Source organism: Crocodylus siamensis, chromosome 7 (assembly GCF_052110815.1).
Source record: "Crocodylus siamensis isolate JL-2025a chromosome 7, ASM5211081v1, whole genome shotgun sequence".
NCBI lineage: Eukaryota > Metazoa > Chordata > Crocodylia > Crocodylidae > Crocodylus > Crocodylus siamensis.
This window is the reverse complement of record NC_143401.1, coordinates 6,820,033-6,840,202: the sequence shown is the minus strand read 5'-3', so window position 1 is coordinate 6,840,202 and position 20,170 is coordinate 6,820,033. Positions and strand designations below refer to the sequence as shown.

Genomic DNA, 20,170 nt, shown 5'->3' with positions numbered 1-20,170 from the left:
CGTTTGCCACCCTGCACCGCTCCAGATGGGTGGGTTGGGACTTGCTGTCCGAAACGGATGAGCTGCCCTCTTCACTGGGGCTTCAAGAGGAGAGGGGTGGAAGCCCACTTGTGATTTTTTGGAGACAAGCCCAGGCACACTTTTCCAGCTGTTGTGATGGCAGACAGAGATGAGGGAACTCACTCTGCTCTCTGCGGGCAGTGGATGATCTTCATGCGATGCTCAGTGAAACATGGCTCTTTCCCTTGGCTGCCAGGCTGGTGCATCCAGGCTGCTCTGGCCACCTCACTTTTTTTCTTGCTTGCCCTTTCTTACTCTGTATCATTGCTTCCCAATTAAGCAGGGTACCACTAGTGCCTTGCACTTCAGCCCACTGCCCTGCAGGACCCTCCTGCATTGCACAGGAGGCAGGTGACCAGAAGTCAGTTGTAATAGATTAGTGGGATCAGGGAAAGGCCCTTTGCTCTGCTTTCCTCAGCTGTCACTAGCATCCCCACCTCTAAAGTTGATGTCAAACCATTGTGCTGAGCAGGCAGGGTGAGAGGCCAGCCACAGCGTTGCTGCAGGTTGTTCTTTTGCTGATGCTCTGTTCACCCTGGGAGCCGAGACTGTCTGCGGATCCTAAATAGATGAGGACAGAAGAAACTCCCCTTTCACCAGAGCTAGTCGTGTAAGCATCTAAAGCCGGGGGGGGGGAGCCTGCGGCACATGTGATGCAAGTGGCACGGGCAGCCCCTGTGTGCAGCAGATCAGGACGGGGGCAGATATGTCGGGTCCCAGACAACAGAGTAGCAGATTGGATAGGGAGCAGAGGGCAGGGATCAAAAAGCAGAGCAGCTGCTTGGGCAAGGAAGGGGATCAGAGTGACACTCCAGGAGGGCATGGGGCTAATTTGTAGTGCGCCTGCCAAAAAGCTTGGCCTTCACTGACCTAAAGAAATCAAGAGGGCTTGATGTGCCCCAGTCAAGCATGGTGTCTCAGGATGGAAAAGCTAACAGCCTTCTTCATGTCTCTGTTCTCAAGACATCACTGACCACCCGGCCGTTCTCTCTTGCCACTATAGTGAGGTCCTCAGCAGGGGTGGAGCTGCCTTCTTGCCTCACCGCAGTTTGTTGGCAGTTCAACTAATTTCACCTTTTGCCTTCTACACTGTTTTTCCTTCTAGCCTGCAACTCTAAATTTAGGTTTCCTTCTGCCCCAGCACAATTTGCTGCATTATATAATCCAAGGGTCTTGGCTAGCTTAATTAGCTAATGCTTAGCAACTATTTTGAGGTCCTTGGGGCTATGATATAAAGACAAAGTAGTAGTTCTGTCTCACCCTGCAACTCTCTGGAAGAAGAAAAGAGATCGCTTTGTGATCATTCTAGTGATTTGGGCACTGTATAAAGTTTAGCAGAATTAGCATAGCACCATTGACTTCGCTGGAGTGACGCTATGCGTGTTGAGGGTCTTTATTCATTTCAGAGAGGCCCGGCTTCCAAATTTGCCTTCAAATCTGGATACAGAAACATTGGCATTAGGAGCAGTTCAGATTTGCAGTGTTATTTCTGGCTGTCGTGGATCATCTACAAAATGTCGATCTGGGCTTTGAATCCTCTATTTCCGGGGAGGTTTTGGTGGGGGCCCAGCTCTGTTCATTAATGGGGTTATCAATGCTTTAGCTCAGAAGGCAACCTTACTTTTCCTCCTTCCCCAGCTGTCTCCTGCGGAGTGCCCAGACCACCCAAGAATGGGATTGTCTTCGGCAAGGAGTACACTGTTGGTACCAAAGCCGTCTACCATTGTAACCAGGGCTTCCACCTGCAGGCAGGGGAAGACTCCACCACGGAGTGTCTCCCGACAGGGCAGTGGAGTAATAGCAACACCCCTCCACCTTGTGTGGGTGAGTATACGCGCCTGGCTGTCCCAGCCGCCTGCGGAGGGTTTAGATTGAGAGTGTGGTCGGGGGGAGAAAGGTAAGAAAGATTTATTGACTTAAGAAAAACACAACTATGCATAATAACAAAACAAACGATGACAGACAAAAGCAATTCACTTCGGCAACTTATCGACAGTCCCTCTGATGCCTGATACGCAGCAAGCTTCTCTTTCCACAAAGTTCAGCGAGGTCAGGCATCCCCGAGCAACGCTGTCTGAGGGGTGCCGGGAAGGACCCTGGAATGCAGTTCTTGGGCTCCTCAAGGTCCACGGGCCCACTGATCCAGGCAACGGCTAACTAATCCTTTTCACAGAGCTGCATCTTCTTTCTGAATGGTTTCCAAATATTTCAGCTAATTTATAGCTTCTGAAGGACACTGATAACGTACGGCCACTTAGATTCCTTTTCTTCAACTGTCCATAGACTGACGAATAGCAATACAAGCCTTGCATTCCTTTGATAAGGTAATTTTAACTGCGCCACAGGGCCTTACTACTTCTAGGCTTTGCTAAATTTACTAGGCCTTACTTTATACAAGGCCTCACTACATCTTAAAGTATAATTAGGCTTTTAGCAACAACTTATAGCTTAATATCTAAACAAATACAGCAAAACACTTGGTTTAATCTTCACAGAGCCTTCAGCAAGCACTTTTATCACACAGACATACTTTTCAGCTGCCACACTGGCGTGTTCCCATAGCTGCAAAGGTGGTTAGGAAGTCCTTCCTCCTTTCATTTCTGTTCTACGGCATAGCCCAGTGACTAAGGCACCTAGGTTTTATACCTGGCCCTGTCACTGGCCTGCATGCCCTTGAGCATGCCACCTTGCCTCATTGTGCCCCCACTTCCCCATCTACAACAGATGGGAAAACTGATATGGACCTCCATTGTTTAAAAAAAAACCTGCAAATTATTGAGGCACAGCACTCTCTAAGTAGCAGTGGTATCAGTGGCACTAACACTAATAAAATATACATCACTGCCCCCGCCTACTGGCTTGACTCTCAGAGCACCCAAATCTATGTGTTATGTGGCAGAAGTGTGGGGAGAGAGTGAGGGTTACCGCCCTCTAGTCGCATGGCCTGGAAGATGTGAAACCCTGACACTGCCCTCTTCCAGCTGATGTTATCCCTGGCTGTTTTGCCATCAGCTAACAAGGCAGAAGCCACTCTTTAAAGGTCATGCCAATGTTTTTGCTGGGGGGGTTACAAGCCCTGGACAGGCTCTTCCCAGGTTCAGTCCAGATGAAGGAAATTCTGAGAGGCAATTCGGGGGGGCAATGGGCACGGGAGGCTGGAGAGCATGATGTACTAGAGGGTGGAGGATGGTGCTGTGAAAGAGTGTCCTTTCCTTTAGGGGCTCTCTCTCTTAAATGGAAAAGGTGATAACCCCTTTATGTGCCTTCCTGCTATCGACTGCTACCAAGCCTCGCTTCCACTGATCACCCAGAAACTTCATTCTGCTGTCTTAAATGGAAAGTTGAAGCAGGCTACGCCGGTCCCGATGTCTCTGGCAAGGGGCTAGCCCAACTTGTTACAAGCTCTAAGATGTCCTAAACTGTTCATTAATTCCAGTCTTTCTGTTTTCTTTTCCCTCCTCCCCGCTTTCGATGTGGCTATGCTCAGCTGTCACGTGCCCCGATATCAACAGCATCGCAGTGGAGCACGGCAGGTGGAGGCTGACTTATGAGATCCAGTACCAATACAACGCCCAGCTCATGCTGATCTGCGACCCAGGATACTACTACACGGGCCAGCGTGTCATCAAGTGCCAGGCCAATGAGACATGGAGCATAGGGGATCCTATGCCAACCTGTAAAAGTAAGGATGGTGAATCTCAGTGGCCAGGCGTGCAAGGCTGCTCCCCCTACAGACGTGCATCTTAGCTGTTGCGTTCCCCTACAACATGTAAGAGCAGTGCTGTGGCATTGCTCAGGGAGTTGGAAATTTAGTCATGGCATAGGTCAGAGGCTGGTCTGAGTCATGATTTTAAATCAGAAGACTCTATATGAACTCAAACGCATCAGCCCATCCTTTGCTTTCAGTTCCCAGAAACCCAGCTGCTGCTAGACCCAGGTGGTCTGAAGTTAGCATAAAATAAAAAAAATACATCTCCCACTTTCAAAATCAAGCCTGAGTTTCCAGCCTGACATAAATGCCAAGTTTACAATGGGAAATTATGTAGATCTGTAAATCAAAATGCTCTTGACAAACAAATTAAGTGACTCTTACGGGCATCCTGCCTGACCTCACTGCTGTGCTTTGGACCTTGCCTTTTGTAAAAGGTGTTTTTCTCACTCTTTTTCTTTAAGCACAGATATAGACAGGAAAAATTGGTCCTTCAGAATAGTACGTTTGCTCACCCTTCCGACTCCCTTTGTGTCTAGAGATGCAGCTGCTGACTTCACTGACAGAAGCACATTTTCACCCCTCTTAGCTTTTCAGAGCTCAATCTGTTCTGGGATTGCAAGCCTGCTCCCATTCTAACCTCATCAACGGCTTTGTCAGCTAAATTCTAATTACAGAATCGTGGTGGTGATAGAAGAGACACAAAACCCCCAGCTTGAGGCTCAGATATCTCCTGTTGAGCCTGAGGCACCAAGGGAGCTTGAAAATAATGGAGACTGCCTAGACAAAAGCTGGGGGCAAGTCAGATCTGATCTGGAACCTCGGTCTATAGCGGGCAATATCCAGATGTTGGGTCCACACACCCACAAGCATTGGGCCAGTTTGGATCTGTGTCCAGAATGTATTTGGGCACCTCTTTTAAACTCCTCTGGGAGTTATCGGAAGAGGAGAAGTATGGGACTCCCTTGGTGCCACTTTTTTCTGATGATGAGACAGAAACGGGTAGCAACTTGAGTGTTTCTTTGGAAGCCAGGCTGCCCAAATGTGTCCTAGGCAGGCACCGGATTCATACAATGAACTGAATGCAAGAACACAGGGACCAAGCCAGCAGGCTGTTTGTGACGGGGACAAGCACCAGATGCTGTTGAGAAAGTGCAGGACTTCTAGTGGGGGGACAGTTATGGAACTGCCTGTCCACAGGGAAGACTCCTTCCTCCCCATCAGTTAGACCTTGACTGACGCCCACAAGCATGAGGGATAATAGCCGCTGTATTTTTCATCTTTTGTAATGCAGCGGTGGATATTCCCATTCCCCGTGTAAATGGCTAATGTTCTTTTCAGTCCTGCCAATTTCTTGGTCCCCCTCGTAGCGTGTGCCAGCAAGGTGCACCCACTGCAGCACATTCCTACGTATCCCCCGGGCAGCTCTCTCCTATTGACTCTTTTGGGATCTCTTTCAGTTATCTCTTGTGGAGACTTGCCTACACCCCCAAATGGGAACAAGATTGGGACTTTAACCGACTATGGCGCTACGGCCATCTTCTCTTGCAATACCGGCTACACCCTGGTAGGGTCACGTGTGCGGGAATGCATGGCTAACGGACTGTGGAGCGGAGCGGAAGTGAAATGCTTGGGTAGGTGCGCGAGTGGTATCTGTGTCAAGTGATGAAATGGCTCTGAAGTAGGTTGCTCACGGAGGCCACCCCACCGTTCAAGGAAGAACTTAGGCATGCACTTAAATCCCACTGATTTCATAGCGGGGAAAGCACACATTTGAAAGGAAGCAGAACTGGTGGCTTAATAGATCAGTAGGATTTGAAGAAGGAAAAGTCTTTTCCAAGCAATCTGTTATGTTTGTTTGCTGCTACCGTTTTATTTTATAGCAGGGACTGGGTCCTTTAACGGTGTAGGAGATGCCCACAAGCCAGGTCTCAAAGCATGTGGCCACCAGTGGGGACACTGACCTTGGTAGATTTGGGGCCAAGTCCTATATGCAGGAATTGCAAGTCCTCCTGTGATGCCACTGGCACAGGCAAGCAGACAGCTCTGATTGGCTTTCCTTGTCTGCCTCATCCAGCTGGGCACTGCGGCTTGCCTGACCCCATTGTCAATGGGCAGATCAATGGTGAGAACTACAACTACCGAGGCAGCGTAGTGTACCAGTGCAACCCTGGCTTCCGCCTCATTGGGATGTCTGTGAGGATCTGCCAGCAGGACCACCACTGGTCTGGAAAGACTCCTGTCTGTGTGCGTAAGTATGTTGTCAGGTTTATTTAGCCCTGGTGTTGGGTAAGGGGTAGGGGTGCAAGCAGAGACCATAGTTCTTGCAGAGACTACGAGCAACAGCAGAAAAGAGTCACTCAAGCAAGCAAGAACTGGTTGGGTCAGGAGAGGAGGGAGGGTCCCCCCCCCCCCCGCCGTTGAAGTGATAGGTCCAGATTCCAGGAGAGGCAGCCGACCCTCCGTGTCTGTTTGGCAGCCTGGAGAAATGGGTTAGAAAGAATCTGCTCTGTTCTAGCTTTCACATTAAAATATCCAATGTCACAAGTGGTACTGGCTTGCTAGCTGGCCCAGATGATTTGCAAAGACTTGAGTCTGTCTGGAAACTGTTCCTCTTTCAGTCTGTCCTTGCAACTCAGGGTTGAGACCCAGCAAGGCAGATTTCAGTACCAGTGGCCCTCTCCATTACTTGAACACCCCCCTCCCAGGTGTTTAAAACTCATTTCAGAAAGGGACAAAACAAAATGTCATCCGATTTCTCAAAGGGGCCATGAACCAGGAGCAAACATGTCCATTCTTAGCATGTTCCAATGAGTTTCTAGGCTGGTTTGAGCCACCCTGGTGGGAATGAAGCAGGGCTGGTGAGTTCTGGAGGCAAGAATCCTCATCTTCCTTGCTCGTGATTCACAGACTTGCTCATGAGAGCTGTTCCCCCATTCATTTTGGGCTTCTCTTGCACCACCTGCTCTCTCTACCGGGGTATAGAAGGACAGACAGCGTTGGCATTCATTGCCTGCTTCAGGAGGCTACAACTTCTCCCCTGGCCCACACGCAGATAGACGAAGGGCTAGGTCACCAGCCGTAAGCCCTACCACATCTTGCAGCCTCTGGAGCAAGGGCCGTGACAGCCATGTGCATTGAAGAAGGGCAACTGAAGTGCAAATCTCTCCCTAGCTGGGTGCACTTGGCTTCCACTGCCAGTAGAAATTACCCTTTCTACGGAAAACCATGACCAGTGGTGGGGGATTTGTTGCTTAAATCAGTGTTTGCTTTTGCCAGTCTGATCACACATGGTGATTCCAGTGTCTGTTAGAGAGATCTCTTCTGTACAGAGAATTTCTCCTGGTTAATTATCCAAATTGCCGCTGCCATTGCCCCCTTGAAAAGCACACAGCTGCCATGACCAAAAGTATCCCTGCATGCTGAAGTGCACAATGAGAAAAAAGGGTTGAGATCTCAGCCATTCATTTTCTGTGCCTATTGGAACAAATAAGGAAATCTCCCAGTTTTCGTTTTATTTTTCTTTAAACAATGTCGCCTCTGACTGAGGAAGGTGCATCAGGCATGTCTGTTCTGCACAGGGACTTTGGCATTCGCGGCTGCCTTTCTGCATTCTGATCTCAGTTCTGCGGGCATCAGTATGGAGCACTTGTGTATTGAATCAAATGGCAAATCCTCTCCTCTCCCCATCACTTGAAGTCTTTGGAGCATGATTGACCTCTGCTTAAAAGAGATGCTGCAGGTCAGATGTGAATTGCTAAGCTGAATGCAGGAGATTCTTGGAGAAAGCCCTTAGCTGGCGTGTGGTGGAAGGTCAGATGAAGTGATCATCACCGGCTTCTCGTCTACCCATGTCTGTGAAATCACTTCGGGTTTAAGCCAGGGTTGCTGGGGGATTAACCTGGCACCAAAATATCGACCCTTCTCTTATGGGTTCCAGCCTTACTTTATAGGTTTTATCAGTGGAGTTAGTCCCGCTTTCCACCATGTTAAGCAGCAGGAGAATCAGTCCTCCTGCTGTGATAAACTCCCTCAGGTCACCTTGCCCAAGCTGCTAATTTATCTTTTCAGTAAATAAGCTAATTAAATAACTCTCTGGAGTTCTGACTAAGGCGTTCATAAATGTTGAGCATCTTCTTATCGGTGGACAATGCTGTCCGGTTTCTTCATATCGCAGTTTGCCAATTGTTTGTTTCCAGCCTCACCTACCTGTGCCTGGGCTTTATGAGAAGGCATAAGAGCAGCATCCATTTCCGAGGAAGATGCAGAGGAGGAGATGACCAGCAATAAAAATGATGCAGGCCTAAAAATTAGATACAGACATAAGCTGACACTCTACAGAGACATATGCCGATGCTCTGCGGAGGCTCCCGAGCTCAGGAACGGGGCTTATCCTCAGTTTTGCTTGTTAAGGGAGTCTGATGCATGTAAAGTTTTGGCACTTAGTGCATAATTTCAGATTTCAGATTCATCCAGAAATGAACAGGTGGTTCATCTTTAATAGCCAAGATGCCAGTTTGGCCAGCTAGTCGAGTATTGTGCCAGGCTTCCGCAATCCTATTGCTGCAGAAAACCCAGCCATCCTTCACTGATGGGAGTTTTTAAACCAACTCAGCCAATTGGACTCATTCAAACCCAAATTTTTGAAAGCTTTGGAGCATTTTTCCGATCAGCTAGTTTCTCTTGGGATGCTTCAGATGGCAGGTCTGAATCCCAACACCATTAGAACAAAGCAGATCAGTGGAAACATTTGTTGACTCTGCTTGCAATCCACCTTTCATATTAGAGGGCCAAAGCAGGAGTCTAGTTGCTTGGCTCTCCAGAACATATATTTCCATTTTTGGCAATGAAAAACTGATATGGACCCTCACCTCTGGATTATGAGCTTTCTGCAGAGGTGTCAAATGTTCAGAAGTTGACCTTGATGTAATTAAAACTACAGCAGCCTTTGGGGATAACATTAAATGGAAAGTCATTAAATCTGAGCATTGTTGGGCTCTGAAAATAGATGCCTTGAGGCTTTATTATTTATGTAGGAGCTCAGGGTGCTGCATAGATCCCATTATAATTCTGGGTTCTGTTGCTGTTTTCTCTTAAACCTATTGCAGAACAGTCATTGTGCTTTGCGTGAGCTGATATTTTTCACTCTTAACGCTTGCAAAGAATCTATCGTCCAGTTCAAAAGTTGCGTAAAAGTGTCTTAGCAGTAACTTGCAGGTGTCTTGGAGCGAGGCTGACATCTTCATCGATGACACCACACGGATAAAAGGATACTGGTCACCGTGCTTCAAGTCCTAACCTAGCCACCAGCCAGGGTTAGGAGGAAAGTCCCCTTCCCATAGTCTTGCTCAGGTGATGAGAAATATTTTGGATCTTTTTTCCCTGCCTTCATTTCCCCTGTAGTTTCCACCATTGGCAGGTGGCAACACTTTTGATGATGAACTTACCCTATCCCACCGTGCCAAGCCCCTGTTTACTTCAATCAGTGTAGCTTTGTCGTGGACCATCATGAAGTCACATTCTTTAAGTGGCCAAATAGCTCGAAAAACCTCAATGTGCCGTCAAGGGAAGTGACTACCATGTTCGAGAGCAAAGGGCCCCTTGTAGGAGTTTTAAATCCCTCTGCAAGCCTTGCCTCTGGTGGGAGGCTACAAGCAGCAATCCAGGCAAGTGTCTAACACATCTTAGCCTTTTTCTTCCCACTGGCCTGGGTAGTTGTGTCAGGCTCCGGTTTCCCCAGCACCCCCACCTCCCCATCATGGTACTGTCACAGGAACGTAGAAGTTACCAGCCTGCATCCAACCCACGATCTCGCTGGCCTGGATCATGCCCCTTGGCCAGCAAGACTCACTTCAGGGAGAGATGTGAAGGAATCCTTCTTCCCCAATAAGAGAAATATTGATTTATACCCTGGACCAGGAGGGTTTATATTCCCCTAGTGTATACTTCCTGAGCTGCATATCAAGCGCCAGATTTTCCTTTTATGTTTCAAATCTATAGTATAACAGTATAACTCTGTGGGCTTTGGTACTTTTACTTCTAACTGAACACCAGAGGGATGGAGAGTTTGGGTGTCCATGAAGCACCCAGGGCAGCTAAGGGCACCCAGCGAATATAAGAGTAACAGCAAGCATTTCCAAAGGTGCCAAGAGAGGTTTTATGCTGAACTCTGTAGGGTTTTCCCAAAATAGTAATAACGGTACAGCCCCAGCTCCTCAGGGGAGTACCAGGGATCTGCCCACCCCGGTGTTTGCAGCGGGTGCCGTGGAATATGATATTATTTTCTTTGGCGGCCTGTTTCCTTGAGAGCACCTCCTTCCAGCCCGAGCGTGCACCTTCTCCATCCTGGAAGCCAAAGAGCTCACATCTGGACTTTCTGATCGTAGCCATCACCTGTGGCCACCCCGGCAACCCAGCCAACGGCCTGACGCAGGGGACTCAGTTCAACCTGAACGACGTGGCCAAGTTTGTCTGCAACACCGGATACCACTTGGAAGGGTCTTCCCAGTCGCAGTGTCTGGCCAACGGCCAGTGGAGCAACTCCCTGCCCACCTGCCGCAGTAAGTCGTCTCCCCCGAGACCCTTGTTCCACCTCAGGCGTCCTGGCCTGGAGGGCTCGGATGCCCCAGTTTCTTCCAAGAGGGTTGGTGCTAGGAGGGGAATGGAGTGGTAGATCTCCAGGGTCCACGGAGATGTGGGGCTAAAGAGATGAGGGACTAATCCCCCCACCCTTCCTGCGTTTGGGGAATGGTAATCTCCACCCTCGGGGACAGGCCACTCCTCTGCGTAGCCCTTTCTTCTCATTGTGAATGTACTTGGATCTCTAGCTCCGGACAATGGTTCGGTTCCTCCACTGATGTAAATCAGTGCAGCTGCATCGATGCCAACCCTGTGTCAGGATCTTGGCGTCAGAAAAACTCCACCAGTTGACGCTGGTGGACTATCCAGCCCCCAAAAATGCCTTCAGCTTCAACCATGCTGCATTTTTCCTGCTTGGTGAAGCTAGCAGCTTCTGCAGCATCACTGAGGTGGCAGAGGAGCAGACCTGGGATGCACAGAGGGGGAGCAATGCTGGTAGGGAGGGCATTGCTGATGAAATAGTATAAATGCCACACAGTCATCCAAAAAAAGGAGACTTCATTTTTCCTGGTTCCATCTCTGCTTGCTCCAGGTTCCCAACATCTAGCTGAAGTGGAGCAAGTTAACACACAGCTTTTAGCAGCTGAATGGGAACATATGAGAGAGGTTTAAACTGGCATCTGGTATAAGTGGGCACCCACACCGCTGCTGCTGGCCGGGGGGAACCTGTGCCCACTGACCCCAGAGCAGATATTGGCATCCAAGGGATTTGAGCTCCCTTGTCTCCACCACCCTTTAACCTACTGAATTGTGAACTGCAAGCAAGAGAGGGGTGGAAAAAGCTATAAAGCTTGGTGTCCATGAGGGCAGTCCCACTGAAGTCCGTGGGGTTGCACCAGTTTTCCCCAGGCTAGGGGAAGATTCATCCCATTTGCATCTCTGACATCCCTCACCCCCCCTCCCCACTTCAAGAGCTTCTCCTTGATTGCCAGCATTAAAATTCACGTCTCCGACCGCCCCCGCCCCGGTCCCTGCACCTCCCTTCCTCTGTAGTCCGTCAGCCCGGTATCTCTCCCGATACTGCTACACCCGTGGGACAGGCTGCTCTTTGCACCCGGGTGCTAACTGAGGCGGTGGAGGTCCGGATCCTGCAGTGGGTGTGCACACCACATGGCAGGATCTGGGCCTGGAGGATTATCCCCTTAAATGTCCAACTCTTTTGCTTGCTTGTTTAAAAAAAAAGAACGAAGGGAGGAAAGCAGAAACCAAATGTGGGACGCGTGACTTGAGAGCTGTCCCCCTTTCTGCCCCTCGTTCTGGAGAGTCCTTTGTTACTTGTTACACCCTTTGTTTTGTATTTTTTTTTTCCTGTTATCTGTTTGCAGTTGTAAACTGTACTGACCCCGGGCACCTGGAAAACAGCATCCGTCAAGTGCAGCCAAGTGGGCCTCACAGATTCAGCTTTGGAACAACTGTCTCATATCAATGCAGCCATGGATATTACTTATTGGGCACACATGTACTTACCTGTCAGGGGGATGGCACTTGGGACAGGCCCCTCCCTCAGTGTCTCTGTAAGTTTTTCAGAGCAATACAATACCCCTTTGCTTCGAGCATTGCTGCAGCTTTTCCTCTTCGAGGATTTCTGTTGCTTGTGAACTGAGCAATATGATATCTGTATCTTTATATATAAGACTCGATCCAAAGCCCTTTGAAGTCAATGGCAGTCTTTCCATCCACTTCACTGAGCTTCGGATCATGCCTACCGAGGGGAAAATATATGGTCTGGCGAGAGATTAGATTACATAGGGATCGTTTCATCCACTGATGAAAGGCAGTCACCTTTTGAGCTTTGCTGACCCCATTCTGCTCCAGCAACAATATCGTAGGTGGAAAAGAGAAGCATCACTTCTCCGGCAGATACCACAGAGGGAATTTATAGAAAAGCAGCATGTAATTAGCCAGCCGAAGGACACAGCAGATTTAGTACTGCTCGCACACATCTGAACTTCCCACACACCCACTCACTTACATGTCTTCAGAGAAAGGAAATGTCAGTGCAGAACCAGAATAAACACAACCTCATCGCCTTTATTCTGTTTCAAAATGTACGTTACAGAGGACTTGCTTCTTGACTCTTGCCTTAGATTTTTTTTTTTTTCCCTCCTCCTTAAAGCATCCTTGATGCTCTCTGCCTTTCAGTTTGTTATGTTCATTTGTAACCGTGAGCATGCTGGAGCAAGTTGAGGTTCTCTGCAAAGGCTTGGATTAAGGGAACAATTTGATTTAACAGACAGAAACTCTCAGCTGCGCGGTTCTGAGATGGTAACAGCGCTGCTTACAGCTCATCAAAACACCAATCTTAGTAATGTGCTCTGTGATGTGCTGTTGCTCTGCCCTACACATACAGAGAGCTCAGATACTGGAAGGCTCTTCTGCAACCATGCACCCCACAGCATAGTATGCACATGCACACAGGCATGCATAAGCACCCACACACACACCACTGTCACTTAAAAAGTACAGTAGGTCCGTGAAGTCTATGTAACTCCAAAGATTAATGTTTGTAACCCCGACAAAGTAAAACCCAAATTAAGGAAAACATTTTATAATAGCAACAGCAGACTTCACATCGTACAGCATTCTTCTCCCTGCAGCACTTGGAGACCCTGGAGGAAACTCTTGATAGATAGAAATTATTCATGCTTTTCTGACAGCTGGGATGCAGGCATATACCAGTAGTAGCAATATCACATTCATACTGCTTTACAAACGAGGGCTGTGTCATTATCCCTGTTTTACAGATGGGGAAACTGAGGCACTAAGATGCGACCACTTGCCCATGGTCACTCAGCAGGCCAGTGGCACAGCCAAGAACAAGAAGCCAGGTGTCCTGTATCCCAGTTTGGTGTTTTAGCCCCAAAGCAATAGCGTGCTCGGCGCCAGACTCAACTCAGAGTCTTTGCATTGACTTCAACAGAGGCTGGATTTGATTCTGAGAAAATATCATCAGCTGCTGTACATACTTAATCCTCTCCAGTTTGGAGCTCCCAGATAATCAAAGCGTTAAATAGAAAATCTATGCATTAAATAGAAGAATGTGTCGTGAACTGCTCCCCCTGCTTCCTGGTCATTCCAGCAGCTCAAGCAACCCAAGAAACAACCCCTGTTTAAATGCACTTCCTTGCACAGCTAGATAATACCTTCCAGTTTAAGCTCTTATCATATACCCAAGAGATTTTCCTTGAAAACAGCAGCACATCTCAAGGAAGAGATGCTACTATGCGGGCCTTTGGGTGGGAGCCTAACACGGCAGGGAAATGTACTGATTAGAGACAAGCCACGTTTCTTGGGTTTTGTGTTTGCATTCCTCCTCAAGTTTAAAATTCATAAACCTATTGAATTGAATGAGGATTCAGCCCCGCGTCACGTACAAGCACTCCAAAAGTGCAATAATTAGGATCTCCTCTCAGGGCAACCGGTACCTCTGCTGTTCAGAAGTTGAACGTCGCGTGACAAAGATGTCAAGCTGAGCAGGATAGTTTGAATCCCCTCCCTCGCTCCTCCACGTTGAATCCACCTCGCTGTTCCTAAGCCTCAATCCTCCTTTCTTTTCTTTCTTTATTTTCCTGTCCACACCCAGTCACAAACAACTAGTTGTTGGCACGTTTTTTCTCTTTTCCTCTGTTCCCAGCATGTCACCATCGCGCATTCACAGCACCCCGCACAAGCCAGGGAAAATTGGCAAGTGATAACTGCATACCTTAGCACCTCTTGAACAAATGAGCTGCCATTTAAAACCCTTTTAGGTGCCTCAAGTCAGAATCCTTCCAGCCAGTGTTCAGCAGCTAAAACGATGAGATCTATTTTCAAATAAAAGGTTGCGTCTTGAACAGCTTCCATTAACTTCCATTAAGTTCAGAGGCTTGTCTAAGTATTTTCACCATCTTCTAAAAATCAGGCCAGTTTTCATAGGTGGCTGACTGGATTTATGAGCTTGATTTTTGTCAAAATAACTAACTGATGCCTTAATTTTGGGTGCCAAATTTGAGATGCCTTAATGGGGCCTGATTTTTAGAGGAAGAGCGCTTGGGACTTGCTGAAAGTCAGCTGCCTTTTAAGAAGTCTCAAAGTAGGCGCACATGTTATTTAGTCCCTCTCTAAAATGTAGGCCATTCTGGCTTGGGAATTTTTAGCCAGGGAGTATTTGAGAAGAGGAATTAAAAAGAGCTGTGGTTCCCTAAGGGGTGGGAGAGCTGATGTGATAAATAAGGTGCACAAGAGCAAAGTTGAGCACATCAGAGGGAAGTTCTGCAAAACCTGTACTGAATCCTTGAAACGCTGCGGTATCACCGCGGATTTTGAGCTGAAGAGTAGCTGCTGGAATATCAGTTATTAAATTGTTAGTTACATTGTGCGTTTAAGCATCAGCTATCAAAGCCATTTCTTTTGAAAATGTCCTTGGTTGTAGTCACGGCTCCCTGGCAGTATCTTTCAACGCCCACATACACAAACATTGGCGCGCTCTTCTTTTTTATTGAAGAATACATCATGTATTCCACCTAATGTCATTATTTGTATTTTTAAGACCTAGTAGAAGGCAAGAATGGGTCCGCAGCTGATATTTCCCTTCAGGAATTGTAATGGCATATGGCCTTGGCATTGAGAATCATTCCGATCAGATCATATTTAATAGCCATTAGAGCTGTCAGCTTGTTTGTCAACAGCCGAGCTGCATCCACTCTGACTGCAAAGCTAAAATAAACCAATTAATTATTGTTAAAGGTGTTTCTACTAGCAATCTTAGGGTGAGCAGCACTCAGAAGCTGCCAGATGAATTTCATCAGGTGTGACATTGCATCTAATACGGGCATGTGCTGGCAGAATCCTGCGCTGCCAGAGGAGATGTGCATGCGTGCACGCATGTGTTTGTGCGTGTAAATACTCACTGTTTGCAAGGGATGAATTTTGGAAGGAACGTGGGAAGTGTCTCACTGTTACTGCGTGCTGGGCATTTGCTTACATGACGCTGGCCCAGACGCTCTGCCCATTTTTATATGGCTAGCCCCACTGAAATCAGTGGTACTGCTTGCGGGAGACAGTTGCTCTCGAGTACAGGATTCAAGCACTAGGAAAGAGCTATTTTGAGCATGTAAGGGTCTAGCCATCCTCAGATCACATGGGACCAGGCCTCGGTTGATATAAAGCGATGAAGATCTGTTGATTCAGTGGAGTGAAACCCATTTATACCAGCTGAGGGTCCTGGCTCATAAGTCTGTGCATGCAAGTTCCCTTCTGGGGGTGCAAGCAGGTGGTGTTTCCTCTGTACCCCGAGCCCCCTCTATCTTCCTCTGAACACCTGTCTCGGCCAGTTCAATAATGACCAAAGCCATAATGCCTGTCTCTTTATTTCAGTGGTCTCCTGTGGCCACCCCGGGTCCCCACCCCATGCCCAGATCTCGGGGGATAAGTACACGGTCGGCTCCGTGGTCCGTTACAGCTGCCTTGGGAAGCGGATTCTGACCGGCAACTCGACCCGTATGTGCCAGCTGGATGGACGCTGGAGCGGCTCCCTTCCTCACTGCTCAGGTGAGAGGGTGGGAAGATATGGGACGGGTCAGGCTCGATGACCCTCTGCTCCCTTGCACATCCATAAGGGATTGCTCAGAAACGCTTTCATTCCAGGTTTTTTTTAGCTGAGCTGGCTGAGAGAAGCCAAGAGGCCTTTCAAATAGGACAGTTCTGGATCGTGCCGAACTCCGAGCCCATCTCTCCAGGCTCCTGCACCTTGGATGGAGAGTGCCATTAAAGAGTAAACTTTCCCCTGCAGCACAGGCGGAATAAATCAGTACAAAGGATGTTCTAAGTGTAAGAAATACCCAGGGAGAATCAACACTGCAGAGTACTATTTACTGTTTAATGGCTCCTACTGTGCTTCCATGCAGGAGGCTGTAGCTGGGGGGAGGAGACGTACTCACAAATAGCTCCTTGCCTTATAACTCCAGGTTCTCGCTGGCTTTCTCATGAATTCAAATAAGTCTTCCTGGCACAGCTCCCTTGGAGGGGCTGCCACCTGCCAGGTGGCACCATGCAGAGGCTCTCTCATTAACGCAGGATGCAACTCTGCTGTGTTGTTCATCACTTTTGACATTGTGCTTATACAGGGTTGTCCTGCGTCTGGCCTGGGCAGATGCGAGCCTACAAAATGGATCTGCCAAGGCTCAGTGTCCATAATAGACGCCAGCTGTCCCGTAACAGCTCAGCTCTTCTTCTGGTCCCCAAAATGGGAGATGGATTTACAGAGACCCTCGGTAGCCAGCAGGTTCCAGCATGGTATTCCTGGGCAGATGGGTTGGTTTTGTTTTTTTTTCCCGAAATTGGATGGTATTTTGCTTAGTCTACAGGGGAACCAACCTTTTCAGCAAATCTGGACCACGGTTTTTTCAATCCAGACTGTGCAATGTCCTAATAAGCAAGCACGACGCCCAAGGAGGTGCACAGGGGTAGGGGAACAGAGGTGGGAATCTTCCTTGCCAGTCTTGTTCCAGATCCGTATCAAAGTCTCCTAACTTTTGGAAGCAACGGATCCACTGGTGGAGCTGAAGGTGCTGAGAAACTTGAAGAGCTCAGTAACAAGCCTGTTCCCTTCTGGGCACCCTTGAAAGCCAGATGCAAGTGGAACGGGAATCGAGAGAGAGGTGAAGGCTTACTGTTTAATTCTGCCTCTTTTAGAGGTAGCAAATCAGCTTGACCAAATGTAGACTGCATCTTAAAGGGGAGAAAGTACATAGAGGAGACCTCATTAGCTGTGGAAGACATGCCGACCAAACCATTTTTCATGGCCACTTGGAAAGGTTTCTTCTCGGGGTCATGTTTTCCCCCCACCTTCTTTTTTCCTTGAAACTTTGCATGGGTTTTCAGACATGCTTATCACTGAACTGAGCCTGTCCATTGAAGACAAAGAGGTGGGAGCCTGCTACCAGTTTCAGAGGGAACAAAGTTAGCGCATCACTTCTGAGAGTCCTTTTCTCTGTGCTCAGACTCGGAGCCAGTCGGGGCAGCATGACGTGAGTCAAGCATCGCCCAACCACCAAGGCATGCACTTACCATTATTACTGCCAGTCTCCTTGTAGGGTGGGTCGAGAACACGAGGTGCAAACATTGGGCCCTTTCCTTGTGCCTGTGCTCTCATGATCAGAAAGGCAAACTGAGACAAATAATGGTGTGATTCTCCTGCGCGGTATGATGCTTTGCTCTGCCTGGCACACCCTGGAGCTTGGACCGAAATTAGAGGATGCCATAGAGCGCCAGTGTCTGCTGGAGAGATTCCCCTTCAGTGCTATCGTAGCCTCTTTGCAGCTGGGGGTGGTGCCAGAATTCAATCCCAAATGCTTCCGAAACAGCTTTTCCACCACACGCAGGGAGGCTGTTAATTGTGACTGCAGCTTTCGTAAATCAGAACTAACCACTTTGAAGTAAGTCACCGCTGAAGGCAACCAGGGAGCCCAGATTCTCCCCCTGCCCTCCTTTCAAAATAAGCCTTTCCCTAGAAGGCAAATGTCTTCATTATTTTCTGTATCAGGCATAATACTGTGCAGCCTGTAACTGCAGGGAAAGGCAGGCGGCTCAGGAGCCAGGGGCTTCAGTGATAACTGCAGGAGCTGAAATGCTCTTCCTTGGCTTGGGGCTGACGCGTTTTCAGAGATCATTAGCAAAGAAAGCCAAGAACAGGCAGGCTCAGCTTGAGCAGGATGGAGCAGGCAGCACTCCAGCATGCTCTCAAAGAGCCCCTGGGAGGCATCCTTTTCAGCTGTCTCCCTCCTCGGGTCCCCCCAGACTCTCAGCCAACAGTGACGAGGGTTCACAACTTGTACCAGCGGATGTTTCTCAGCTGGATCCCTCGCGGTCCCGTGCTGCAAAGCCAGCAGCTCCTTGCTCAGCAAGAACGATAGGGTTTGTGGAGGTGGCTCTGAACCTCGCATTTCGGCATGGAGAGGAGCCACACATGTGACCGATGCCGCCGAAAAAACCCCTTGCTGCCTGAACAGCTGCTGCAGAGTGTCTGCATCTGGCTAGGACTCCATCTCGATGTTCTGGAGTAACAGGACCAGATTTTGCACATGCTTAAAAAGCAATGGGCTCCCAAAGGCACAAAGTACCCGGGGCGACATTTCTGCAGGCATGTGCATACACTCGCACTTCTGCGTGCACACATATACACATAGTCCATGCAGAAGACCAGCAAATGTGCTAGCTCCAAGGTGCTCAGCCTCTTTTTAGACTCAAGGAATTGAGTCCAGAATTGTTGACAATTGAGCAGCATCTGATTCAATAACTAATTTTTTTTTATTACAACGTATATTCTTGTGGAGGGAAGAGCCTGAACATGCACTTATCTACTCACACCTCCCTTATCTCCTCGCACCTCGTAGGACCTTTCAAAGGAGCTCATGGCACCCCGGGGTGCCGTGGCATCCTGGCTGAGAATCACTGTGTTCGATTAGGAGGTGCATGGTACAGATCTCAAGGATGGGGGAATTTTCTCCCTACATACTGTAGTGGTGGGTACAATGCAACAGCCTTTACGTAGAGAGAGACCTGCAACTACATAGGCATTGTCAGGGCTGCAAGGTAGCTTAGCTGACATGCGTGAGACTAGTTCCAGGTTGAGAGCCCTGGCACCGTTTGGGGAGCAGGGAGGGCAGAGGTGGGGATCTTGATGCTCACTGCAAGTCTGTTGTTCTGCTGCATGGTACTTGAGGGAATCCCTATGAGCAGAAAAATAAAACTGAGAGGGGAATATTAAAACTGGATTTAAGGGAGAAACCAACAGGCTATAAGCTAATGTGGGCCATCACGTAGGAGTATCAAAAGATAATAGACTGGGCAAAACACTAGTAAACATCTAGCCCAAAGTTGGCAGGGAGTGGAGGTAGATGAGTTAGTAGGTGGCTTTCCCTCATCCCAAATCAAGTCCATGGGTGCTGCTAGGTGCATCGGGGTACTGGATGGTCCATTGTTGCCTGGAGACCTGATGCTCTACTTGCAGCAGATAAATGGGTTAAGGCGATGAAGTACTCATGGACTGGTAACTCCATGGCAGTTGCTTCTACAGTATTTAGGACTTCTCTCTGTCAGAGGATGAGGGCAGAGTGGCCAGGACCAAGGCCTGTACTTCTACCCACAACTTGGTGGCTGATGGCGTTTTTTCTTCTCTTTTCATTAGGAGGCAGCCAGGGAGTGTGTGGTGACCCAGGGATCCCATCCCATGGCATCGGACTGGGGGATGAATTTGGCGTGGATAGCATGGTTCGATTCAGCTGTGAGCCGGGCTATTTGCTCCGGGGCTCCTCGGAGAGGATCTGTCAAGCCAACGGCTCCTGGAGTGGCACCCAGCCAGAATGTGAAGGTATCGCTCGTCTCCTTTCCAGGCGCCCATCAAGTGTAATCAGAGCAATGCTGTGCCCAGCCTTGCCGTGCAGAAAGGGCAGGGGTCTTACAAACACCATCTGTTCCCCTAGCCGTGCAGGTGGGGGCAGAGCTGACCTCCTCCTCAGTCTACTGAGTGAGGCCAGCGTGACGCTGCAAAAAGCACCTGTTTCATAAGCCGGATCCAGGTTTTCCCCTGCAAATGGTGGGGATGGGAGGAGAGCAGCGGTTCATAATTGCACGCCTTGAGAGGGCTTGGAGGATGCATCCCAAAGGACAGCTTCCCAGTGGAAAAGAGGGAGAAGGTTGCAGAAGAGAAGCGACCCTCTTCCATACCCGGCGGCAGATCTGCAGGCTGCGTGCCCTCGGAGGGCATCATGGGAGACCCACGAT

General features: G+C 48.8%; 1 protein-coding gene across 1 annotated transcript in view; it reads left to right on the top strand.

The window, feature by feature from the left end:
• Positions 1 to 20,170, top strand: part of CSMD2 (CUB and Sushi multiple domains 2) — a 645,501-nt gene that overhangs the window by 586,988 nt on the left and 38,343 nt on the right. Inside the window, exons 50-57 of the mRNA XM_090057063.1 lie at positions 1,699 to 1,884; positions 3,548 to 3,742; positions 5,230 to 5,403; positions 5,847 to 6,020; positions 10,156 to 10,329; positions 11,734 to 11,922; positions 15,764 to 15,937; positions 19,575 to 19,757. Coding sequence (XP_089913189.1) covers positions 1,699 to 1,884; positions 3,548 to 3,742; positions 5,230 to 5,403; positions 5,847 to 6,020; positions 10,156 to 10,329; positions 11,734 to 11,922; positions 15,764 to 15,937; positions 19,575 to 19,757 — 1,449 coding nt within the window. The remainder of the gene's footprint in view (positions 1 to 1,698; positions 1,885 to 3,547; positions 3,743 to 5,229; positions 5,404 to 5,846; positions 6,021 to 10,155; positions 10,330 to 11,733; positions 11,923 to 15,763; positions 15,938 to 19,574; positions 19,758 to 20,170) is intronic.